Genomic DNA, 26,207 nt, shown 5'->3' with positions numbered 1-26,207 from the left:
CTCCTTGGGACATCCCAGCTCCGGCGTTTGCCGTCAGCCTGGTCACCACCCCTGCCCTGCCCAGGGGCAGCCTGGCCTCCGTGCTGTGCTGTGCCATGCCGTGGGGGGATTGTGCTCCCAGGATGGCAAGTGCCCCCCCCAGCTCGAGCCCGCTGCAGCCTCCTCTCCCTCCTGCACTGCCTTTCAGCTCCCTGGCCCAGCTTGGGCAGCATGTTGACCTGAGCAGAGACTGGTCTGGGACTCAGCCCGAAGCCGGGTTTTTCTATCGACAGGGTCATGCCACGGAGATACCATGAATTTCTGAGCTACCTGGTTGGATTTAAAGTCCTGTTTCTCTTCTGGGGCCGAGCAAGTATTGATGTCAACCCTTACAGGTATTTTTTCCACGTGCATCTGGTCCCACACAGCCCTTCATAATCCTCCTCGGAACAGCAGGACAGTGGATTATGCCTGGCTTTAGGAGATGACCTGCTGAGATGGAAGTTTCTGTGCCTGATGTGACAGGGACAGCGTACGCAGATGGGCGAGCAGACAACAACTTCCAATTCAACCCGGGACTCTACTCCAGCTACCGCCTCCCAGCCCGACGCACCCACTTGGCTGTGGCACTTTCTGCTCCAGCCTTCCCGACGCGACAGACGCCGCCGTCAGCTCCCCCCGCAGCTCTCCCGCCGGCTGGCTGACACAGATGCTGACAGCCGGCACAGCTCCGCAGGAACGAGGAGGGAACCGAGAGCAGCGACGGGGGCAGAGCCACTGAATCAGAGAGAACTTTCTCAATAAGCTGCTCCGCTCTTCAGAGAGGCGTTTTCAAAAGCAGCCGTGCCTTTACAGCGCGCTGGTGGTCACTGTCTTGTGGGGAACGGGGAGAGACTCCATCTCACTTTCCTCCTGTGCGGTACAGCAATCCCCAAGGAAGCCGAGCGCCTCCTGCCTGTACAGGCAACCCAGCAGGTCCCCGTCCTCACCAGGCACACTCCCCAAACGTGGCATGCTGAGGCTGTCCTGAGCTGGGGCAAACTGCTTTCAGGAAAGGAAAAGAAGCGGCGGCAGGCAAGCGGAGGTAACCTGCACCTGACTGAAATCTCAGCCTTCCCTGCCCTGTTACAGTCAGGCGGGAGCTGTGACGCTGGCATCTGCCACCCCAGTCGTATTTGTGCTGCTGAACGTCATTGTTTTAAGGCAGCCTGATGGGTAGAGCCCAAGGAGGCTGTGCCTCGCACTGACCTGCTCCCACCCGCAGAGGCCACCGCCAGAGGATGCATGCCAGTGGGAGCACGCAGCACAAACGCAGCACAAACGTCGCTCGGCACCTTCTTCCCCCCAGAGAACACGTGCAAAACTTTTCTTAATTACTGTCACACCCAGAGCAGTAATTTATTCCAGAGCTGCAGCACCGCTGGGGCTATAGGCTTCCTAAGATGAGTATCAGCCTACGTGGAAAAGGACAGCAGACAACGAAGCCCCAACACCCTTTCTCCAGTGCCAACAGATACCTCCCCAGACAGGTGCCTTCCCAGCAGCGGGATGGCAGCAGTTAACTCCCCAGGACAGGAGTTGCTCCTTTTCAGGAGAGAGAACAGCCCAGTTGCTGCGTCTCCTGCCTTCCTGGCAGTTTTTCACAGCAAGAAACTGTTCTCAGCACGACACACATGACCCCATTTCACTTTTCCCTCCCTAATTCAATAATTTAGCTTATAAAGGAGGAGCTAAGAACAGCTCATTACAAAATAAAGAACATCTATGAAAGATGTATGTGAACTCTGACAAGGAAAGGGATTCGCTGAAGAGATAAAGGCCAATCCTGATCAATGACCCAGGACCCTGGAGGCAGCGGGCTGATGATCCATGGCCTTTGCCCTGACGGCACTACAAGCCCAGAACAGAGCCCGTCCTGCGCCCGGCTCTGCTGCAGGAACATCTGGCTGCAGCCTCAGGGAGGCAGCAGGAAAAGCTTCCACAGAGGATGGTTTTTGACCTTTCACTTAAGGACACTTCCTTTCAGCACCTGAAATATCCCCCCTTGCTTTGCCAGAGAATTCCTCCTCTTTTTTTTCCAGACTGTAGCTTTATACAGGGGATCACTTTCGACAGGAGCAGCAGCAGAGGGAAATTGAGGACAGAAGTCAGCTGCAATCGAGTTTGGGGAAGGAGATTATTCTCAGGAGATGCCCAGCCAAGTGCTCTCAGCCATCACCAAACCCCACCTCTAGAAGAGGAGCAGGGTTACGCTGTGACAGAACGACGCACGTGGCCTCACACGCGACACGCAGTCGCGCACCTGGATGGCACATCCAGCTCAGGAGCAGCAGCTGCTGGGAACATGCCCACCCTGAGCCACGTGGTCCTCAAAACTTCCAAGAAACCATGCTGGTCACTTGCTGTAAGTACACCTCAGCCTGCCATCACCTGCCCGTGACAAATAAAGCCCTGCCACATAAAAAACCCAACAGTAACAGGACCCGGACTCATGCACAATCAATTTGTGTCACTTGCCCACTTGCGGAAGAGCTACGTTCACACAACCCCCAGCAGAAGCACAGAGTCTTCATCCCTTCCAGTTCATAACTTAAAGGGAAGTTTGCAGAACCAGGACTTGTAGCCTTCCCTAACAGTTTATCTCATTTAGAAAACCATCTAGAGTGCCAGAAAAAAAAAAGAATCCTTTCCTCCCTCCTAAGTATCTGAGCAGCAGTAAAGTTTGCTTTTTCTTTCCAGTTGACTACACACACAGAGAGGAAAAAGGAGAAACAGGTAAATATATTGCAGAAAGGAGACTGCACCTCCTTGGGAGGCCTGGCTGCTAGAAGCAGCAGCAGCAGGCAACTGCTGCTCCGGGTCTACAGCCTGTTTTGGGAGGCTGAGCCCCGGCACAAAGTGCCTGAGAGTGAAGTCCCACTGCTACTGCAGATCCCAGCAGGACTTCCCGGCACCTCCCGCGAGTGCAGCAGGGGCACCCGCAGAGGGACACACCCTCACCTGACGCTGCCTTGCCCACGTGAATGAAGCACAAACACCAGAAAGCTGCCGCCACCACAGCCGGCTGACTGTTCCCCCCAGGAGCTCTCACGGGCACTTTACACGCTCATGTTCTCCATCAAAGGCCAGGATACCATGAACTCCATGTTGGACACTTTTCTGCTTTTATTTTAAAAAAATCCAGATTGGATCCAATAACAGTTTTATTTTCAAGGAAATTGTTTTACCATAAGCAGAGAATAGACACATGATGGAGCAGAAGGCTCAGACAAGCAAAGTATTTAACTTCCACATAGCCTCTCTCGTAAGAAATAATGTTACAGCTAAATTTGAAGTAACCCTTCTCCTTCAGAACACGGGTACTAACCTAGCTGCAGATCCGAATGTTCTCCAGCAATGCAACCAGCCTTACCACTGCTGCTCACAGGCCTCATTACCTGCTCACAAGCACTCAGATCCACAAGGAGGGTCCACACAGGTCTTACTCTCCTCCCAGTTCCAGCAGGACTTCCATCTCCACCCTTCCATTTAGTGACATGGTTTCCAAACTTGGAGATCAGATTTAGTACGCCATTGTGTCAAGTATCAGAAATAAATGATCAGCGAGTCCCCAGGTGCCTCAGTTGAATACCACGGGGACGAACACTTAAACCTTCGTCTGGCATGAATTAACTTTCATCAAGTGACAATTTATCTAGCAGACACATCACTAAGTTTATACATTAAAGAATTTTATATATAGAATACTGCAAAAACACAGTAAGTCTGAATTCTGCCCATTGCTGCTCAGGAAGGTCCCTTCTCTCCCAAGCGTCAAGAAAAAAATCGACCTCTTCTTCATACTCTAGTCAAGGCAAGACAGAGACTTCTTATTGCTTCTCCTCCTTCTGATCCCCTGGGCTTCCAGAACCCTCTCGTTCAGAGGCCATCTGTGAAAGAGTTGGCTTATGAGTCGTAGTTAACACCAAAATGCTTCTCCTCAACATTTTTTTCCTGGCTACCTGCTTAGTTAGGTTAGTTCTAGACTGAAGAAACCCTTAAGGAACCTTCAGCGGAAAGGGTAACTCCACTGGAGAATGGAACCAATCTTCATCTGCACGACTGCTCCTACGAGGCAGGAAATTATCTTCCCATTTACACCTTCCCAGTGGACCTAACGAGCTTACATTGCAGCACTGAACATTTCCAGTTTGACACCAGAAAAGCAGCTTTCCCCAGTAAGGACAGCTTAGCACCACCAAGGTCACCTGGGCAGCGTGCCACTTCCATCCCGGGAGACCTCCGTGGGCAGGTGAAGCTCACACCTGCCAGGCCTCGAATGGGTGAGCCCTTCCCTGGGAAGGGGGTTGAGAAGAAAACCCCGATGGCCTCGCTGCTGTAACGGCAGGCAGACCCAACCAGAAGCCTGTTTTACAATCACCCTTAAAGCAAGGCCAGATGTGACTTCACTCTGTACCCCCCTACACCCCTTGGGGAAAGCCCCATCCGTGCTTTTCCTGACGCTCCTCACTCAGAGCTTCCAGCACTTCTCCATGCGACGCTGCACCGTAACACGGCACATCGCCTGGCAGGCAGGAGGGCCAAGATTTCAAGGTCTTCAGCCACCCAACTTTCTACAGCTGCCCCTTCAGCAAGTGTCGCTCGGGGAGCTGCACTGAGGCTCAGTGCTACCCCCCAAGCACAAGATTTAGGTAAGAGCTGGTGTCCCAACTCGCCCCTCCCCATCTGAGGGCTATGAAATGGAAAGGACCATGAACCTACCTTCTTGTATGCCATTTCAAAGAGTTTCAGGGAAGCCTGCTGCAGGCTGGTCGCTGCCTGCCTGATGTTTTCACCCGTTTCAGTATCTTTACGAGCCAGAAGTTCCCTCATTTTAGCAATTTCTTCCTTTAATTTGTTGCACTGCAAATAAGTCACAAAAACCCACAATGAAATCCCGCACTTCCTTCACTGAGAATCTCGTCCCTGTCATTTCATGGGTCAAAACTACCTTTTTTTTTTGCCAGAAGCCATGAAGCTAGGTCTCAAACTGAGCCACACGGTCTGCAGGGACTAGGACTGTGCTCAGTTCCCAACGGGCACCTGTCCACTTCTCTAAATGTGCCACAGTTGGCATTAATCGATCCCCTTGTTTGCTGCCTCAGCAGAGGCGCCAAGGACAGAAAGCCCCGCAGAGACCGAGCAGCCCGCCAAGGATGAGAGCTGCTCTCCCTGGCACGCCTCACCAGCGAGGCAGTCACCCCCAGGAGCCAGGGGAAAGGGAAGAGAAAGCTGGTTTCCACCTCTATTTAAGGCACTGTCAGAAAGCCAGCGGGTACGGCTGTTCACCGCCCTTTGCTGCACGTGGGAGAAGGAGCAGGGAGGCAAACCGAAGCGATGCGGGCTCATCCCAGCCCCTGCAGCCATCTGGCAAACCCTCCACGCCGTCTGGCATTGCTCTGTCAGACTGGCACGCTGCTGGGGCGGCAGGCCTGGAGGAGCGAGGTTACTGGGGGACAGCGGTGCCGGCAGCGCTCGCTCGGCGGCCTCCGCAGGCAGAACGCGGGCAGAGCTCTCATCCGGACCCGCAGGAAGGGCAAGGTGACCAACGCCGCCTGTGCCAGGCCACCATCTCCACCCAGACAGCGCAGGGCTCCCTCCAAGCACTGCTGCCCGCTGTCCCTTGGTATTCACCCCCCGAAATGTTAGAGAAACAGTCCCTGCAGGGAACAGGGAACAGGAACATGCTCCCATGAAAAAAAACCCCAAAACACTCCAGTGATCGTAATCCCAGAAAGTCAACCAATATTCATCCTAGAGAGAGGAGCTGGGCTGAAAAGCAGCATTTAAACTGATCAGAGGCCACTTACCAGTAAACTACAATCTCGTTCCCTCCAACGCCTCACAGAGCCTCTAGGAGCCCTTTCATTCTGCTTGCACAGTCTTAAAGTCAACTCTAGGAATGTGTTTTAAACTTGGCTTTTGAAATCCATAAAGCAGAAATCAAACTGTCACTTATGAGCGGTAAGAAAAGCACTCGCTTGATATTAAATATCCACCCCAAAGACAGAAGAAAATGTGGAGTTAAGTGGACACAGTACTTTTCATTGCCTGCAAGCCCTTGGGTGCTGTGTTTGTAGCGCCAGGACTGCACAGCAGCTTTGCCTTTGTCCCTCTGCTGATACAGTGGTCGGCACCGCTCACAATCTCTAGCTTTTGAGCAAAACTCTCCTCTCATGCAGGCCACAGTACAGTTCTTATCAAATCCCTGCAAGGCCAAGTCAAGGACATAATTCATGCAGAAACCTCTCATTAACAGCTTCCAAGGCTCTCAGATCTTCAGTGACACTGAACTCGCGCTTTGAAACAGGGTATTTGCTATTATCCAAGCCATGTTCTTCCAAGTACGTCCTTCCACCCTCCCAGCAGCCATGCTCATCCCACTCATCGAGTGCAAAAACCACAAGAGTCGATGACTGCGCATGGAAACACACACAGAGTCAGTGCCACTGACCAGAGCCAGCTAGGAGTTAAGGGAGAATTTGAGCAGAGATGTAGCAAGGAATCTTTCCTCCTTTACTGTTAGGGGATCAGAAGGTACCTACCTCATCTGCTGGCAGCTGATCCTTGAACTCCTCCATCTTAGACTCTGTATCATGGATGATGCCTTCGGCCATGTTTACAGCTTCCACACGTTCCTGGGTAAGAGAGCTCGTAAGGGCCTACTGCACGCAGCACTGGCCGTACAAGTTGTGTGTGTACGAATTAGCAGCTGATATTTCTTTCCCCAAACTGCCAAGCTCCATTCTAGTTCCCACCCAGGGTCCTTCTTCATGGTAAGGGGGCAAGAAGAAACACAAGCAAACCATTTCTAGATGCCTTCTGGCACCAGAAGGCCCAAACAAGCTGTCTAGGCAAGGCAATCCACATGCTCTCACGCTCTGACTCACTTCCCTGGAAGTTCGAAGCAACTCCTGTAGCACGACCAAAAAAAGCCAGCAAACTGCAGAGACAGCTCTCTGCTCCTTGGGAAAGCAGCAGGGCTTTTGGAAAATATTCTTAAGCTTCTACAGCAACAAGGGCACTAGAGACAACCAAAATGCTGGGTTGCTTTACCCATGTCCCCTTACTACAAATGCTTGTAACACCTCAGGAGTGGAAAACCGCCGCTGTGCTAGGTAAGACATATCACAGTTCCTAACGTTACCGTGGCAAAGACAACCGACGGGGACAGGGTAGGCTCTAAGTACTGAGCAGTCTTGCAAAGACATAATTCAGCCCCAGTGTCAACATGAACTATCACCAGCAACAGCCTCTGGGACACCCAGCCCTCTCCATCTGGAAGAACAGTCTACCTGAACAAGGGTGTGATAACGCTCTCCGGAGATTAACCGCTTACAGAGGAAAGCTGATGAAAAATAATTTTGTTTCTACACTAGGTCTTCACTCTTTGTGGGATGTCAAAGTTCACAGCAGGATGCAGAGTCAAGCAGAGTGGTAACTCTCTTTATGCATTCATGATACTTCCAGGGCAGTAAAACCATGATCAGATAGGTGTAACGAGTGGATTTTAGCAATTACAGTTATGCAAGCCAAGTAAAGAGAAATGTTAGTTAAGAAAGTAACCTGACCACCTTCACCTGATAGGTCACTGGACAGAGATGAGCCCCACTTCAGGACTACAACAGGGAAAGGCTTATTCAGCAATTTAAGATACAAAGTCAAAGTAAGGCAACAGGACAAAGGTTTCAGTGCAGCCTCTCCACACGCTAGGCCACCACCTACGCTTCATGGCAATGGTGTGGTTATTTAAACAGTGGGACTTTCAGACCCAGGCCTTTAAAGGTTCTTCATCAACCCACAATCGCTACCAAGCCAGTGCTCTGTGGCTTTAGAGGTTCTGAGGCAAGGCGATGCTGCTTCGTGTGAATTTATTCCATGCATTCCCCCCTTGGGTCCTCTTCTGAACCCCTCTCTACTGAGGGTGAGATTTACAGGGCTGCCTGAACACCTGAGGCAGGTTTCTACAGACTAGGAGAACACAAAGTGGATCAATTCAGTGTGCCAGTTTCAGCAATTGCTACACGTATGCTGGTGCCACATCCCACAGTAGGTCTGTGCTGTGTCTGCTTAAAAATCAATGCTCTATATTTAGTGGCATAGTTCATTAGTACTACCCTCATTAAACCAATTAGTTCCAACCATTAATCCTATATATATATCACAGGTTCAGTCACTCAACCATGGCAAGTGTCAGTCTTTTCCTGACAAAGTCAGCGAGGCTTTCAAACACCTCCCGATGGCTTCACCCGCGCCGAGGGCAAATTTCTGCGCCCAGATGAACAGAGCATCCCAGATGCCACAGGGGGACTTTAAGCACTATGGGAAGCAACTTCCCACCGATGAAGGCAGATGCTGAGGTGCAGCTTTGCTTGGTAGATTCTATAAATTACCTTTTAAAATCAACTCAGAGAAAGTAGCTTAAATCCCCCCATACTGCCCCTCCTTTAAATGGAACATCACCGGGAGAACCCAGCTGTAGCAGGCGAGCTTGACATGACCAACCAGGATAACGGGCAGGATAGGAAAGAGCCCTGATGGCAAAAAGCGTAGCTGGAGTTACAAAGTCATGAGTAACAGGCAGGTGAGGTCGCTTACTGCTGCCTCCATGTCCCAGGAATTCTTCAGGGAGGAATGAAAACGCTACTGACACAGGGCAAGTTACCCAACCCCACCCCAAAACGCCTCTGCATCCACCCCAAAACGCCTCTGCATCCACCCTCTTGCAACTCTGGTGTGTAAACAGAACAGAAAAGGAAGCAAGCTGGTATTTGTAACTGCAGATGCAAACAGCTCCGGACTATACAGACCAGAGCCTACGGCTGCCTCAAAGGGGAGCACGGTTACCGGCACAGGACGGCAGACACCCTACGGACCACGTTACCTTTCTTCGCCTGTCCTCCTCTGCGTATTTCTCTGCGTTCTTCACCATGTTCTCAATTTCATCTTTGCTAAGGCCGCCAGAAGACTGGATAACAACTGCATTAGAGAAGAAGCATGAATAATGAACGCGCTCCCATCTTTGAGGGAAGAAGAGTACTATTTCCCAAGCCCTCCCAACAGCAGCCGCCTTGCTCAGGGACTCTGCACCTGTGAAGGCCCCGTGGGCAGTACAAGCACAGCCAGCCTTTGAAGAGGCAGCGATGCTGCTCGCAAGAGAAAAGCCTGGCATCTTAGATCTACAGGCTCCACGGCTCTGCCAGACACCTCCTGTCCACTGGTCTGCAAGTCACTTGGACCATTCTTGAGTTACTCCTCCTAGAAATGGAGGACACAAAGCCCCCAAAATCAAAGGGGCATTCCAGCAGGTGAAAAATACAAAACAAAACAGCGAAAAAAACCAGCAAAAAACCCAACCAAAAACCCCAGAACCAATCCAAACAGAAGGAATCATTTTACCAGGGCACAGATTCCTTTCACTGTTGGGAAGCAGCCCAGGCTGGTAGCAGGATAAGACAACATGACATGATTCTACAGGTGGGGTCCTAAAGGTCCCCTATTTCTCTCCATTTGTGCCAAGAAGTCAGAAAATACAGCCTAGATGCAAGCAAAGTTCTGCAGTAAAGCGTAATTTCATTAGGAGAGAGAAGACCAACGTCCTGAATATCGCAAAGTTGGGAAAAAAAAAAAGGTATACTAGGAACCTCATTAGAAGTAAGTTTTCTACACAGTAAAGTTTTCTACACAGTATCTGTCCATAGTACAACACAAAACTCTGGACACACTTGTGTCCTTTGGATGCAGACGTGGTATGAGGAGTTCAGCTTTATAATCAGGACCATGTCTGCATGCAGACAGGCAGCTCAAAAATTCTGGTTGCCTATTACCAGGAGACATTTACCCAGAGCTAGAAGGCTGCCACACAGAAAATCTACGAGGAAAACAACGGGACAAGCAGTGTGTTTTTGGAAACTAATTTATGGTAAAAGGCAAGCAGTATGGTGAAGACCAGTATACACCCTCCAGTTGCCAATACAGAATTCACAATATTTTTCTTAACCAGAGCACACGTTCGATCCCTCAGGTGGTCACCTCCAAGAAACAACTGAAGGGCAGCAGAGAGGCTTCCCAGTCAGAGGCGCAAAAGAGATCTCTCGTCTCAGGGGAATCCGCAAATGCTTCAAATTAATTTTCTGAGCCCGCAATAGAGCTTTAGAAAATGTCAACGGTGTCGTTAATTACCCCAGAACACCGGGTCTAACACTTCATTGCACTGCAGTGCAAATCATGCTGACAGCTTGAAGTCCCCAAGCCTCCTGCCATTTAGAGACTTTTCCAGCCTGAGTGCACGAGAACGAACAAGGTGGCTATGCAAAAAAACCCTGCTGCTTCAAAATACTTGAATTTCAAGACCTTTATAAAGAACACAGGGTCTCTGCCCAGGGCTGATCTGTTCAGCTGTATGTCACACGCCTTGGGTTCAACAGAGATCTTCCTCATTCGATTTCTCCCCTAAAGCCAGCACCTTCCTGCAGGCAGCCCCCAAGAGGCAGCGATCTGCTGGCGCGCTGGCAGCGGGCGCCCCCCAAGGAGCAGCAGGCCCAGCTCCAGAACGCCGCCTGCAAGGCGCTGGATCCCCAACCCCCGTTTCTGTCCCTGCAGGGTAACGTAGGGCAGAACATCCCTGCTCCCAGCTCCTCGGGACACCCCGTAAAGCAGCAAGAGCACTGCTTCGCACCCATCTGTGAGCCCTCAGCCAGCCAACCCGTAGGTCCAACACCTCTGTGGGGACCGAGGCACAGCTGATAAATACAGCAAAGCCCAGGAAACAGTCGCACTCTGCTGGAACATTGCTGTGGCCATCACAGCAGATGGCAAGGCCAAGAAAGGACTGTCATACAGTACAAAATGACTCGGAATGTGGTAAAACCCTGCCAGTGAGGACCTCCTCGACCTTGGCAGAGGCAGATGCTTCATCTCTGCCTACTGTGCAAGGAGAGAGCATCCGTTGGTGGCAATCTCTGTCAGCAGGCTAACAGAGAGGGCAAACAGAGCGCTGTTTACAGGAGCTTTACTGCCTTAAAATGAAACCGCAGGTCAGTTGTCCCGTCTCCCTTTCCCCACTTCACTTTGCAGTAACCCTTTGCCCCTCCTTTCCAGAGGAAGCACTCAGGCTAAGATGACTTCAACTGCATCTACGCTGCACTGGCAACAGATTGCTTGTGTCATTCTTGCTCTTAACCAAGAGACCACACAGTCCCCACCCCTGGACTGCAGGATGCCCATCAAGGCAGCACTCCACTACCCTCGGAGCCACCTAGCGTCACCCTCAGCGCCCAGCGTGCTATAGCACCATCACCGCTCCACGCCTTCCCTCCTCGTCCCGAGGCAGCATCCCAGGGCACTTACTTTGCTGTTCGCGTCCGGTGCCTTTATCCTTGGCTGACACGTGAACGATACCGTTCGCATCGATGTCAAAAGTGACCTCAATCTGGGGCACTCCACGGGGCGCTGGGGGAATCCCAACCTGAGAACAAGAAAGGTTTAGCCATCAGCTCCCGCACGGACACGAGCCTAGGGCACAAGGCTCCTGTGTTGGGCATCTGTCAGCCGAATCAACTATTTATTAACCAACTAACCCTCAGAGCAGAGTTCCCTGAATACCTGTTGGCATCATGTGGTGAATTAGTATCTTGACAGATCTAACAGGATGCAGATTTCTACCCAGGACAAGTGCACAGAAACCACGAGAGGCAGCCCCCAAGTCTGGTTTCAAGGTGACACAGGTTCTGCTTTACTGCTAAACAAGCTCCTCTTCCATGGACATGGCAGGATGCTCTGTCCCCTCAGTTCTGGGCACAACTAGACTTCAACAACTACCTTGGAGATCACCATTTTAAGAGTGACAGGCTGTACAGCTTCCTTCAAGGGTACAGAAGAAAGCCAAAGCCCGCCCTTTCTGTGGGGCTCTCCCTAGCAACAGCAAGCCTGGGCAAGCAGTCACAACAGTGCCAAACTTCGCCAACACTGGCCAAGCCAACTCTGCTGGTCAGGCAGATTCACGTCGCACATGAAGCCCTGGAGCACATCTGTTCTCCATTAAGCAGGCGCCCACAGAGAAGCGGTACGAGGCTAGGAACGGGTTACCCTCGGGACTGCTGGTATCACAGAGCCTGCTCCAAGTCTTGTCTTTGCACCACCAGAGGGAAGGCCAGCGTTCAGTTTACCTGCTGCACAGTCTGGTACTGCAGAGCTCTTGGTGCCCAGAAGTAAAGAGGCGCCTTTGAGGTGACCAGGCCCTAACGCTGCAGTCGGCCCTGGGCCACATAAGACTGCATCGAAACTTCCAGCTCCATCTCAAGCGCTAGCTGCTCCCCTGCCACTGAAAGGCTGTCCCAGAATCAGGCTGTGCCTCTAGACACTGCTTTTTTACGACAAACCGGGTCAAATGTCTTCTCTAAGATGACTCCCCTTCAACACCGCCTTCAGGGGCCCACTGAAACGGAGAAGGCTTTAAATTTCTCGAAGAAGGTCAAGTCTGAGGTCATGAACACTGAGTAGCCAACGTACCAATGTGAACTGGCCAAGAAGTTTGTTGTCACTAGCCATCTCTCTCTCTCCCTGGCACACTTTAATCTCCACTTGGGTTTGCCCATCAGCAGCTGTGGAAAACACCTATGGAAAAGGAAGAGAAAGTTACTGGCTAGCAAGTAAATTGCAACACATGAACTGATGCAGTTACAGGCTGTCTAAACAACAAGTAAAGGAATAAAGAAAGGCTGCTTTGAAGAGATAAAGAATCATTACATGTTTGTTGTTCCCCTGCTCCTCTGAGAAAACAGAGGCACCAGGATGAGCAACAGCCAGGCTCACTGCCACCTGGTCCTATACGCACTCAAGCACACGGCAACTGGCAATGCCACGCCAGCAGCAGGCCCCGGTGGCGGCAGCCACGCTACCAGGGCCTTTCCTCCCGAAGCAGCAGGGCTCCTGCCCCAAACCCACGCCCCAGAACACGAGTTATCAGTAAGAGCACACGCGAGCAGACCCAGACAAGGCGAAGTGAGAAAGGATCACACCCAAGTCTACTGGGGCCTTACAGGAAAAAAAAATAATCCCTTCCAAGGCATGCAGACCGGGAAGGGTGGTCTCAAACGGGTGCGGTGCTCAGTTACAGAAGGTCTCCACACAGTTCTTCTTCAGAATGATGTGTTGACAGTCAACATCATGGCACGCACCCTGCAAGCCTGACCAGGCCACTATCATCCTGGGGTATCCTGGCACACACCAACTCAGCTTCCCTCCCCTCTTGGGCACAGTAATGATCAACAGATATTCAGTGGCTGCCATGAAACCTGATTTCTACGCTGCTCCTCCTTGCCAGATGAGGAGACGACAAAGACTATCTACTGGGATGTTTCGGGTAGCCTTCACTGGTTGTTTGAGACCACCACCACAGAAGACCCACCCATCTGGAGTCAATTTGTACCTGGCTCTTCTTAGTTGGTATGGTAGTATTCCTGTTGATGAGCTTGGTGAAGACACCTCCCAGCGTCTCAATCCCCAAGGAGAGGGGAGTGACATCCAGCAGCAGCACATCAGTAACGTCCCCAGCTAACACGCCACCTTGAATAGCTGCGCCAATGGCGACGGCTTCGTCAGGATTCACCGCTTTGCTAGGAGCACGGCCAAACAAATCCTGCACAGTCTGCTGCACCTGAATGGAGAGAAAGCACAGCTTGTGCGCAGAGAGAACCAGTACCGCCCAGCGCTGCGGCCACAGGAACAGGCCAGCCTCGGCGAAAGGTTTGTGTCTTTATGCTCCAGCTGCCACGCCACCCTGTGGCACGACAGAAATACTAGACCTCAGGCTTGTGACTGCTCCCTAATTCCCCATCTTCCACGCACCCTATTAAATGCACTCGTTCAGTCTACACAACCCCGCCCCTGGAGACTTTCTTGCAATCAAGTTTGCCAGCTCCAAGTCAACTTGCATCAGTCCTTCCACAGAGCCCCGCCACATTCAGAAAGGATCGCTCCATGCTGATCGAGCAGGAGTCCAGGACTGCTCCCCAGGAACTTGTACAAGCCAACGCTGGGCAGAACAGCTGTCAAGGACAGAACAGCTGCGGAGGCAGAGCACAGGGAAGGGAGAAAAAATCCACAGCAGAAGGCCAGTTCATCTTGTTTGTGTGTAATAAAGGAGGGGGGGGGTGAAACTTGTATGAAGTAGAGTATTTTTTAAATTATTTAACGGGCTGTTTCACCAGAGAAGTAGATTTGCTATGTCAGCAGACAGCCTGAGCTGCGTTATTAAGCTTTTCACTGCTCTGCCCTTCCGGAAGGATGTGCTCGTGATCACAACGGATTTACTGCTGAAGTATCCAGACGGGAATGCGATGAGGTGTCCGCACCAGAGCGCAGCCCAGCAGCCCGCTGCTCTGCCTTACAGGAGAGGGGCACGGGACTCTGCTCCCTCTCGCAGCTTCCCTCCCCTCCGAGTCCGGCACACGTCGGCACGGCGCGACGCGCCTGGAACGCTGTGCTGTAAGCGAACGTCCAACTCCTCTGCGCTCCAGCCAAGAGGCATCTGCCGGCAGCGTTCAGACGAAGACACTTGACCTATGAGCCTGTAACAAGCGCAAGTCCTTCCCCCCAGAGGTGTATTTTACAGCACAAAAGAAACATCACTTCTAACCACCCACTGTAGGTTTCCTGAAGCACTGGCCAGGTGAGCGCTCCAAAGGAGGCGCGTTCCCTCCCAGCAGGGTGAAGCGGACACACCACACCCCAGAGAAGGCTGGCACTGGTCTGTGAGCCAGAGCTGGAACTCCGGGCACCCAGGAAAGCATTACGTAAGCTCAAAGCCACAGATGCTGGGGGTTACAAATAGGAGGTAAAGTAGTAAAAAAAAAAAATTTAAAAATTAATATTTAAGTACTGTCTTCCACCCCCAAAGGACACACGTTTCAGAAAGGGCTTACACCACTTCTGGAAGCGTTCTTCACCACTTCAGACGTAGCTAACCACACCGCTTTTCCTTTACCCAGCTGGAACAGCAGGGACTTTGGGAAGGTACAGCCCAGTTAGTCCACCTGAGCTTTGGCCAGAGCAGCAGCTTCTGTTTATCTTGTTGCTCTGGTCCCCCCGCCCAGGTGACCTTCTGCACACACAACTATCACCGCCAGCCCCCAGGCTCATTGAACACGGGGGGGAAAAAACCCCACCACCAAACCCCAAATCAATCCCAAAGCAGGACCACGTACACGCCCATCATGCTAGAAAGGACCTGCAAATCACAAATCTTAACAGCAAACAAACAGGCCAAGCCTGACTGATCCCTACGGAACGAGATGATGATGATCTCTGTAGCTAAGGACTAGCTGTACCCTTGAAGGGAGCGGTGCACACACACGTTCTGACTTCCAGGGAGCCAAGCAGTCATCTGCACTGCTGTGAACAGGAGCAGTAAATCACTGGCAGACAGCATCTTATCTGCAAGACTGTGCACGTCAGCAGAGTGAGCTTCTAAGTTACCTGTTGGTGCTTATCACCACAGAATACAAGGGCCAGGTATTGGGTAACAAGTGTTCGGAACAGCCAGTTAAATCTGCTTGACAGCACCCAGCCTCAAAAAGTAGCTGAATACACGCAACCAGCAGGTAACAGAGCTGTTCTGCTTGTGCAGCTTCTTCACAGCTATCTGTAAGTGCTCTACACGGAGGAAGAAATCCACTGGAAGGCAAAGATTACTGATAGGTTGTTGTCACTGAAGCGCATCTTTTATCACACACCGAAGAACACCCCGTGTGCCCAAACAACGCTGCTTATGTTGGGTCCACATCAGAAAGTCAAGTTGAATTTTCAACTCCCGATACCTCCCCCTTGTCTTTGTGAAGTGCAACTCAGCTACGGCCCCCAGACCCAAGCTGAGCTAATTAATCAGGACGAGAGTGTCCCTTCCCACTGCTTTTATGTGCCTGCTTGGCACTTAGTCTGCTCTCCTCAGGGGCCTTCAGCTGCTGGAGCTCTGAAGTTATCGGACTCCCAACTTTCCTGTTACAGATCACCCTTCACAGAAAGCACTGGGTACCTGTGCCAGCTTCGCCTGTAACAGGGACTTCTCTCATACCTTTGGCATTCTGGTCATGCCACCGACGAGGATGACTTCACCAATGTCACTCTTGCTGACTTCGGCATCCTGCATGGCTTTCTGGCACGGCGCTACCGTCCTTTTGATCAGATCAGCCACGATGCCCTCGAACTGCGAGCGACTCAGCTTCATGTTCAAGTGCTTTGGTCCAGAGGCATCCATTGTAAGGTACGGCAGGTTAATATCCGTCTGCAGCGCAGAAACAGGCACCGAGTGAAAAACACAACGGAAAATAAACGCAGCTACACGTGGGTTTTAGGTCAAGCTACAGGTTCCGTTCTGCCTGTACTGAAGCACCTACATGCCTGTTCACTCTGCAGCCCAGTCTTTCAGTGGCAGCAAGCACACTTTTGTGTTAATGTTTCAGACAAGAGATAGAAAAATGACTGTTAAATCTTTTGGTTACTACTATTAAGGTCCAATTTTAATACTGTGTTATTCTGAGGTCTTTTTTTTTGTTAAGAAAAACAAGTTTTGTTTGTTTCTATCACAGCCAGGAGGTAAGAGCTGAAACAGTAGCACAACACAGAAGAATGCCTGTCTTCAGAGTTCCAAAAAACATCGCCAAGTGACTAACATTTCACATAAGGCAAGCTACTTGAAGGAAGTCAGTCATGACTGTTTCCTAAATGCAAACAACTCATGTTCAACAGCCAGCCCGTTGTCATTTAACGCAAAGTTCATCAGCGCCAGGGACGATAATCCCCACTTTTCACGGCTATTTGCGAGCGATCTTACAAACTCACATGCTGGTTTTTAAAGCCAATCTTATACTGAAACCATCTTGTTCAAGTGCCGAGTCATGCTGACACGAAAAGATACAAATTGAAGCAATTAAAAGTATTAGTGCTTTAAGCTCTAGAGCTCAAGTTTACACAACAAGAACTAAACCCATGTTACTGACTAGAGGTGTGCGTTCACTTTATAAATAGCATGGTCAAAAACATTAGGGAAAAATAGGGCCAAAAGCCAAGTTGTTTTCCCTTCCCTGCTAAAGAGTTAAGGAATTTAGTTTTTCCTGGTATGAACAGACTGTATTTGCCAACTCTAGAGCTCGTAAAACAGAGCCTGCTATGTCTCTGGCAGAACTATGCATCCATTGTGACCGGCCTAAACTCCTTGCTATGAGCTCCCCACTAGCCAACAAAAAGACCACCATCAAAAAAAAAAAATGTTTATACAGAACCTAGAAATTGGCAGAGTCCCCATTTCAATGACTATATAATTGACCTTAATTTCACTTAGACAAGACTATTATACCCCCAGCTTGCTGCTTCGCCAGCTCCTTATTCAGTAGCGAATAAAGGATGTGCTTGAATGGATTAATATACAAAGTGGGTGGAAAAAAGAAAGGGGGTATATGTTGCCCATTGTCTAGACAACTCTTCTATAGACACGTAAGCAAAGACTCTTTATAGAAATAATTTCTTGTTATTAGGCAAATTAGCTGTTTCAGTGGAACAAGTAGCACCAAGGCTTTGGAACTGCTTGCACAGAGCCCCAAGTGCTTCCAGTAACCCAGCAGTACTAGCTGCAGCTGACTCCCTGATCCCCACCCTACTTCTGAAATACGCCCTAAGTTGGGAACAAGGTCACCCACTGCCAGGTGAGAAAACACAGTGCCAGAAGAAAGGCAAAAAAACCCAGCACCCGCTAACACGCTGCTTCCAACAACTAACCGTGCCCGTAAACAGCCTACCCTGCTAAGTGACTTTCTGTTCAAGCGATGCCGTTGGGTGACACAGCAGCTTGTTCTGCCACCTCAAGAAAAAAAAGCAGCGATTTCATAGAGCTTTGTAAACCCAAATAATGCAAAACTCAGCGTATCAAAATGTTTTACTGACCTGCTTTGAACCCAGCCACCTACCTGCACAGATGACGAAAGCTCACACTTGGCCTTCTCCGATGCTTCTCTCACCCTCTGAAGGGCCATGTTGTCTTTAGTCAGGTCAACACCCATCTAAGCGACAAACAACACGGGTTAACAGACTCCCGGCTTTTGCACAGGAGCCGTGGAGAGCTTCTCTTCACCGCAGTTCACTTCCTATCACTCTTGACTGTGAAGATGTTTGTGGAAATACAGCCTGTTATGTGCACTTCTGCTGATCTCTCTCAGTTCTGGCAAATGTACTTAGCGTTTCTAAAACATCTGCCAGCCCTCTCTGCTCTCATAGTGATTGTAAAGTAACTGATTCAACCTCGGAAAAGCTTTACATATATAAAGAATATAAATATATATTTAGATATATAAGAATATCAAGACAGGACTGGATTGGCAAAGGAGTTGGGATCACCCTGCAGGACCGTACTGCGTGCATCTGTGCTGACACATCCAATTGGACCAGACTTTTAGTATCAGAAGCAAGCAGACTACGTATAGAATAGCCCTGCTACACTAGAGGAAAAAAAGGCAGAGGTCCTGCCATTCTGTGTCTTCCAGGAGAGGAATATTCCACCTCAGGAGAACAAGTGTAAGCACTGGAAGCCAGGCTAACAGGTGTCCAATACTCTGAAATCGCAACTGGGCCACAGATCACAAACCAAGCCCTAATAATTTAAGGAAATTCCCGTTCTTTTATAGAAGTGATGTCGAAAACCAGTGTAACACAAGACTGAATTCTGATGGGATCCCTTACCTCTCGCTTGAACTCTTTAACAATATACTGTAGCAAAGCCTGGTCAAAATCTTCTCCACCCAAGAAAGTGTCACCGTTGGTGGACTTCACCTCAAAGACTCCCTTCTGGATTTCCAAAATGGAAATATCAAAAGTGCCGCCACCCAAATCGTAGACTGCAATGCTACAAGAACAGATGTGGAAAAACATTACTTTCTGCGCAAAGCTGCGTGGCTCAAGAATCACTCTCCTCAGCAGATGAAGCGCGCAGAATTCCTGTTCCTGCCCACAAGAATTAAAAGCCTCTCTGGAGGCAGCACTAAACCGATTACGCAGCGTGGGCATGCCTTGAGCACTCCGAGTCCACATGGGAGTCTTCTCTGAAAGATGTGCTGCACAACGCTTAACCTTGCTCGTTATTTCAGAGGGCAGTTCCTCCTCCTTCAAAAAGAGACACACTCACCTCCAACGACAAGGGCAGGGACACCAGAACCATTACGAAACATGTTTTCCAAAACGTGAAGCTTTCACAGCCCTATAATCTACAGCAGAAACACAAGATCTGTAACAAACCCCCTGCGCTTAAATAACGACACTCGGCAGTGACAGAAGGCCGAGTGCAGGCAGGGAAGACGACGCAAGCTGAGGATACCAGGCACCAAACCTCAGCACAGCTCCGGCGCTGCGCTTCAGCGCCCGCGGTGACAGCCTCTCACCCGGCTGTCCTTGGCCACACCTATCTCTGCTACCAGCAAGAGAATTAACCTGACACTCAGCTTTGATTACTAAGTTGTAGCTGCAAGTTATGAACTTAGTTTCTTTAACAAGTCTGGCTGGCATAGAACAGAGGTGACATTACAGAGCACTGACTCACAGCCCTGAGTCTACTTTGGCAGAATTCCAACCAACGGATTTAAAAAAAAAAAAAAACAACAGAAAGCAGAAGCAGCACTTCACAAAGCAAATTACAGCTTATTTAAGAGAGGGTAGGTGTTATGAACAGGCACTTACACTTTGTCTTCAGACTTGTCCAGACCATAGGCAAGTGCAGCTGCTGTTGGTTCATTAATCACCCTCAAAACATTCAAGCCAGCGATCTGCCCAGCATCTTTTGTAGCCTGAGGAAGAAAAGAGGACGAGTGCTGACTACGGAGAGGAACTAAATGCAATTTATAAGCCTGAAAAATCTTACAGCTTGGTGAATACCTGTCTCTGAGAATCATTGAAGTAAGCAGGAACTGTGATCACAGCATTCTTTGCTGAATGTCCCAGGTAATTTTCTGGAGGAAAAAAGGAGACAAAACAGAGAGTCACCCTTATCTTACGGGAACACCGAGTTATTGTTACACGGTTTGAAATAATTTTCCTGAACTAAGAACAGAAGATGGGCTTGCTGCCCAAGAACTTGCTGTTTTCTGGGAAGAGGCAGAGGGAGCTGTGCAGAAATCCAGTCCTTCCACATAACGTGGAAAGGTCTGTAGACTTCCAACAGAACAGCTAAGCAGCTCTGCAATTCAACCAGTGGCTGGATGCCACTAGTGAGTGAGGATCCATCTGAGGGCTTGTCTTTTTCGTGTGTGGGACTGAAGTGGTTTTCCCTTTCTTTGGAGCGTTCAACAAGTGATGCCCTTAAAACTTCCTAATTTTCATCCTGTTTACATAGAATCTGCTGTAGGTGACCCTGACGTGGTACAAGTCATGTCCACATACTAACTTTACAAGCGCTTGAGACAGCAAGGCAGGAAAAGTCTGTATTAGACCCTAAGTTAAGGTCACAAACTTCTCTCAAAAAAAGAGAAGGCCGTCATCAAGTGCAGATTCAGACCTGCTGACAAAGAAGAACGTGCACGAAGCAGTGAGAACGCCCCGACGGGATTTACCCCTGCGCATCAGCCTGCACAGCCCTCACACACTGCATCGCTTGGCGGGGCTGGCCCAGCCAGACCATGCCGGAGTCCCAGCCATGGGGCATCCGGGCCAAGAGCCCACAGACCTCCAGGAAGCAGAGCCCTGCTGAAGGCAAAGGAATATCATCCTCAGAGTACGGCAGATCGATCGCATCTAGAGGCTCGTACACCACACGCTCCTATTTTACTCGTGGGTGGAGCTTCAGCAAGTGTCCAGGACCTCACACTGTAAAAAAAATCACCTTTGGATGAAGCTTCAGTGACAACCTGTAGTCCTGCCCTCCCAACACGTACCGCTGGACGCACAGTGTGAACCAAACGAGGCTGTGGAAGGCAGCTACTGACTATTATCTCTACGTATTATACTCAATTCCCCCCGAAACCACATCAGCAATTTAAAAGAAGAAAGAAAAAAAAAAAAATTTCTCCAGGCCAACGGATATTTTCTCCTAGTGAAGATTTCAAAGTCACCACTGGTTTCATTCAGCCCCCAAAACTGGGTCCCTTGAACACTCCCTTTCTTGCTACGTATCTAGCAGCTGAGTAAGAACAAAGCCACTCAAAAGCCTGTGCTTTTTGGCACAAGGACCGCAGCTGACAAGGACAAGGAGCTCCCCTTTCTGAGTAAGAGTGCATTCGAGTCGATTAAAACAGAGCATCAACTCAATCGGTATCCAATTTCGGTAAGAATATGTTTCAAGTAAAAGCACTAACATCTTGCCAAAACCCCCAGACCGAGGTAGGCACTGATCCTCCCCGAGGGTTCGTAACAGCCCACCGCTGCGCCCTCCCCACAATCGGCCCCGCGGAAGGGCCTGCTGTACCAGGGTGCCCGCACCCAAAAAGCGCCTTCACGGCGACGTCACTTCCGCTCACCACGGCCCAGCACCAAGGTCACGCTTGCACGCACGGATGGCGAAGATCAAACAGCACCAACCTGCAGTTTCCTTCATCTTCATCAGCACAAAGGCACCGATCTGGCTTGGAGAATAGAGCTTCCCATGAGCCTCTACCCAGGCATCACCATTGGAGGCACGGACAATTTTAAACGGAACGTTCTTACTGAAAAAACAGAAGAATTCCACACTCAACTTCTCCATCAGCACAAAACCCCTGCAACTACTATCAGCAGATGAACACGTGCGAGTTCTAGACACAGACTACTGAATTTGGCCAACAGAAGCCTCAGATCCAGGCAGTCCCAAAAGCACCAATACGCTCCTTCTGCTTTTCCATCAGCTGCGTCACTCCCTCACAAGCCTTAGGTATGATCATACAGCTTGGACTGTGACATCCTCGAGAACAAGAGGAGTCTCCTTTGGTGGATGCTGACCGTTCTGCACAGCATCAGCCAGGCTGCGAGGGAAGAGAGAGACTAAAGGGTGGACCTTTGACTTCTCTGAAGCCCTTGAAAAGATCAGTAACTAACGTAGCAAAATACAGCTTGGCCCTCACAACAGGAGCAACGAACCTTTGAGACATGAGGGTGCAGCGACTTCACCCCAAAGAGGGTTATATTTTAAACCAGGCCAGGTTAGAGAGCCCTATTTTATGCATTCCTGCTGGCAGTGGCGTTGCTCTCCACCCCCACTTACATGTCCTTCTTCACTTCCGAGTCATCAAAGCGCCGCCCGATGAGACGCTTGGTGGCGTAGAAGGTGTTGTGGGGGTTGGTCACCGCCTGCCGCTTGGCTGGCATGCCCACCAAGCGCTCGCCGTCGGCTGTGAACGCCACCACTGAAGGGGTTGTCCTGGCACCTTCCGAGTTTTCCAGCACCTGGGTAGAAAACGTCACAGAAGGCCATCAAAAAGCATTGCCTCCAAGGACACTAACCGGGACATCCAACTTTAACAACGTCACCGCAAGCTGGGGTTCCTTTTTCACTCACTTTCGCTTGCTTTCCTTCCATAACTGCCACGCAGGAGTTGGTTGTACCCAAATCAATTCCAATAACAGCGCCTTTAATTGCTTCTGAGCTGTAAAGAGGGGAACATTGTGGAGAAAAAAATTATTGCCAAGGTAAAATAACTAGATAGCAAAACCCATTTCTACCCTGAAGACAAGAGAAAGTGACTTTTCACTAGATGTTGAAACAAATACACATCGTGTTCTGACCTAAGGCGTTCTCTGACTCTTACCCAGGGATTTAACCTTGTGCCCGTTTTCAGTCAGACCTCTTACAGGTAAATTCTCACTTGCTTAAATTAACACATAAAATATTGTTCTTCACCAGAATAATCCTTACTACATATATTCTCAATATCCCTCAAGATTTTGACAGAAAACAAAGTCATAGCTAATTCTGTCTCTAACACAGACAGGACTTGTTTTGGGTTACTTCTGATGTTCAAACTGGTTTGAAAACACCCACCTGGAGTCCAGCTGCTAATCATAGATCGTATTGCTTTATTTATTATTGCTTTATTTATCATTGCTTAGCACAAAGAGAAGAGTACACAAAGATAACAAATTACTCAACCCATGAAGGGTTCTCTCAGCCAGAGCCAAAGATAATCATCTTTTCGATGCTGAAGAGCAACAAATTAGATTAATTCTGAAAAACGGGCATAGTTTATTACACAAGACACATTTGAACCTCCTTCTCCTTTCCAGGAGGAGCGGATTGCCCCTTTCAAGGCTACAGAGAGCTCCTGAATCCTCATTCTGCCTTATAAACACAGCCACGCTGTGGGATGGAGGAGGTATGCTGAAGGCAGAGCACGTTTACTGCCAGGATATCCCCTTCTTACTCCCCAAGACACCAAATCGCTCCAGCTCCAGTTCAACTAACATACAGCAGAGAACTTGGAAAGGCGCAACTGCTCTGCCTCTCTGTACGAACCAGAGCTGGGCAGTTTTCCCAACACAAACAGATTTCCCGCTCCGTGTCCTGAATCAGCATCAGCCCCAAACATCTGACTGAGTTACACAACTAAGTGCTGCTCTTTTCCAGTTACCTTGCAACAAGGAAAACAAGTGACTGAAATGCACAAGCTGTTGGAAATAAACTTTATCTGTAGTGAAATGGAGCCACTCATTGCCCTCATTTCAAGCCAGCCTAAATCAAACTGTTCCACCAATGTTTGGGGCACTTTTGCGTTTATTAATCAAACAAATCTCAACAATCCATGTTTTGTGGATGCTGCTGGTGGTGGGAGAAGGGAGGAAGAACAATTCTTAAAAGTTCCCCTGGAAAAAAAACAAGAGACAAAGAAACAGCCTTAGGAAAGGTACATGCACAGGTTCTAGTTTTATCTTGCTGGGTTCGCTCTGTCACTCCATCTCTGACTCCAATTATCAGTTCTGGTATCAGGAGGAGACTAAACAAATATCAAACGGTCAAACACGAAAAAGCGAGGAAATACTTACGCATATTTTCTGCTGGATGCTGCTCTGAGAACATTTTGACTGAGGCCGTTCCAGAATGTCTATAAAATAAAGATGTTCTAATGAAGATTTAGTTTTAAACATTAAGCGAGCCTCAAGCGAAGACCTGCACAGGCCGACAACTTCTGAAAGCAACACCGTCCTACTACTGTGCTTTATTTTTAAAAACTTTAAGTGCAAACTAAGGAAGAATTTAAGAAAGACTCAGACTGCCCTAAAAAGCCCATTCCTGCACCTCTCCATCCGGCATAACCCTGACCTGTATTACCAGAACCGAGCTACTCCCTCCTATGAAGCCGCCCACAAACATGCCTCCAGGCAAACGACACCTCAGCACATTAACCCCGAACCTGCAGCTCGCAGCGAACAAACATTAACCCATCTCCGAGGCTTTACGCGCCGCCACCCGCAGCTGATCTACGACGCCCCCCCCTCCCCCCCCGAGGAAGCCGCAGCCCCGGTTTTCCCGTCGCATGGCGGCGGCCGTAACTCCGCACGTGCCGAACTCCCAAAGCACCGTCCTTTTCCCTGCTTTGAGGCGTTTTTTAACAACAGACAAACGGCGCCGCGCCAAGACCCGACCACCTTGGCCCGGCCGAGGGCGGGGGACGGGAAGGGCCTGCCCGGAGCGGGCCAGCGCCGCGGCTGACAGCGGCCAGGCCGGAGAGCGGCGGGGGCGCGGGGCCCGCGCCTGCTCCCGCAGCGCCGTCACCTCCCACCCCAGCCCGGCCTCCGCCGCGGCCTCCACACGGCGGGAGGCACCGACCAACTTTACCCCGACCTTCCCCAAAAAACGGACCCAGGCGTGCGGGGCGCGCTCCCGGTGCGCTCCCCGCCCCCCCCCCCCCGCCCCGCCCCGCCATTAGGCCTTCTCTTCCCAACACCGACTCGGTACTCGAGGCAGCCCAACGGGCCGGCGGCCCGCGAAAGGCCCCGCCGCCGCCGGGACTCGCACGCTGCCAGCGCCGCCCCCGTCATGCCCCCCCCCCCCGGTCCCGCCGGGCCTCCCCCGCCGCCCCGCCATGTCCCCACAGCCCCCCCGGGCCTCCCGCGGTCCCGCCAGGCCTCCTCCGGCCCCCGCCCCTCCCGTTCTGCGCACCTGGGCCCGCCCGGGGGGCGCGGGGGCGGGGGCGGCGCGCGGCAGGAGCAGCGGGAGGCGGGCGGCGGCGCGGCTGGCGGTGAGCATGGCGGAGCGGCGGCGGACCGGGCCGGCGGCGGGACGAGGGTGCGCGCGGTGCCGCGGCTCTTCTGGAAACCTCCACCCACGTGGGCCGCGGGGGGGGGGGGGGGGGGGGGGCGAGTCGCGCCGCAGGACCCACGGTTCCGGCTGTCGCGGCGATCGCCTGACCCGTCCGCTCGCCTTCGGCCCTCCGCTCGGACACCAACACGCGGGGCACGGCTGCGCGCGGCCTCGCTAAGGCCGTGAGAGAGCCCGCTACCTCGGCCGGCGCGGGCCGGGGCGGGACACGTGTACCGGAGTGGCCCGCTGCGCACCGGCACGGCGCGGGGCAGCCCGGGTCCTGCGGGCGGCCGCGCACTCAAGGTCGGACAGGATAAAGCGCAGGGCGATTGCAGCGGCCTTGCGTCAGGGCGGAGGGCGCGCATGCGCTCTTGGCGCTGCCCTGGCGCGTGCGCGGGAGTGCGGGGGGGGGGGGGGAGCACCCTACTGCGGCTGCGCAAGCCAGGCCCGCCGAGGCGCGCGGGCATGCGCGGTAGCGCGCGCTGCGGGGCGTCTGTGTGAAGGGCCGGGCCGGGCCGGGCCGGGCCGGGGTCGGTACCGGGGCCGGAACGGGCCTGGAGGCGGGGCGGGGCGGAACGGGCCGGAACGGGCCCAGAGGCCCGGGGAGTTGGGGCAGGGCCCACGCTGAGGCCTCCCCTGTAGGCGGGGGTGAGCCCCGGTCCCCACCGGTGCAGGGCCCGAGCCTGCGCCCCGCTCCCGGGAGCGCCAGAGGCCCAGCCGAAAACGGGGCTGTGGCAGCCGGGCGCATCACGGGCCTCTGCCCGCCACGCGTGCTCGTTGCTTCCGTAGTCCTGCCGGGTTTATCCCCTTTTCCCAAAGGCGCGTTCAGCTGAACGCCGCCGGAGCCCGGCAGCGTGGAGCCCGGCAGCGGTGCCTTGCCGGCACGCCCGGCCCTGCACACGAGGCTGCCTCTCGGTTTGGCGGAGGCTGAGTTTGCACATGGAAG

General features: G+C 51.6%; 1 protein-coding gene and 1 non-coding gene across 2 annotated transcripts; both read right to left on the bottom strand.

Annotated features, from left to right (window-relative positions):
- Positions 1-3,120: 3,120 nt before the first annotated feature.
- Positions 3,121-25,207, bottom strand: HSPA9 (heat shock protein family A (Hsp70) member 9). Its single transcript, XM_086471268.1, has 17 exons — positions 25,121-25,207; positions 24,004-24,062; positions 22,523-22,610; positions 22,229-22,410; positions 21,571-21,695; positions 19,933-20,006; positions 19,738-19,844; positions 18,748-18,910; positions 17,979-18,071; positions 16,091-16,300; positions 13,448-13,675; positions 12,529-12,633; positions 11,368-11,485; positions 8,903-8,997; positions 6,564-6,656; positions 4,741-4,881; positions 3,121-3,908 (listed from the first exon to the last, which is right to left on the bottom strand). Exons 1-17 carry the CDS (start codon positions 25,205-25,207, stop codon positions 3,849-3,851), a joined length of 2,028 nt encoding a protein of 675 aa, XP_086327394.1. The 3' UTR covers positions 3,121-3,848.
- Positions 13,121-13,192, bottom strand: LOC147414783 (small nucleolar RNA SNORD63). The gene has a single exon (XR_015183822.1). It is a non-coding gene; the product is annotated as a small nucleolar RNA SNORD63 (small nucleolar RNA).
- Positions 25,208-26,207: the final 1,000 nt, after the last annotated feature.

Source organism: Leptosomus discolor, chromosome 10, assembly GCF_034619465.1.
Source record: "Leptosomus discolor isolate bLepDis1 chromosome 10, bLepDis1.hap2, whole genome shotgun sequence".
NCBI lineage: Eukaryota > Metazoa > Chordata > Aves > Leptosomiformes > Leptosomidae > Leptosomus > Leptosomus discolor.
The sequence above is the reverse complement of the archived record's forward strand: the minus strand, read 5'-3'. Positions and strand labels throughout refer to the sequence as shown.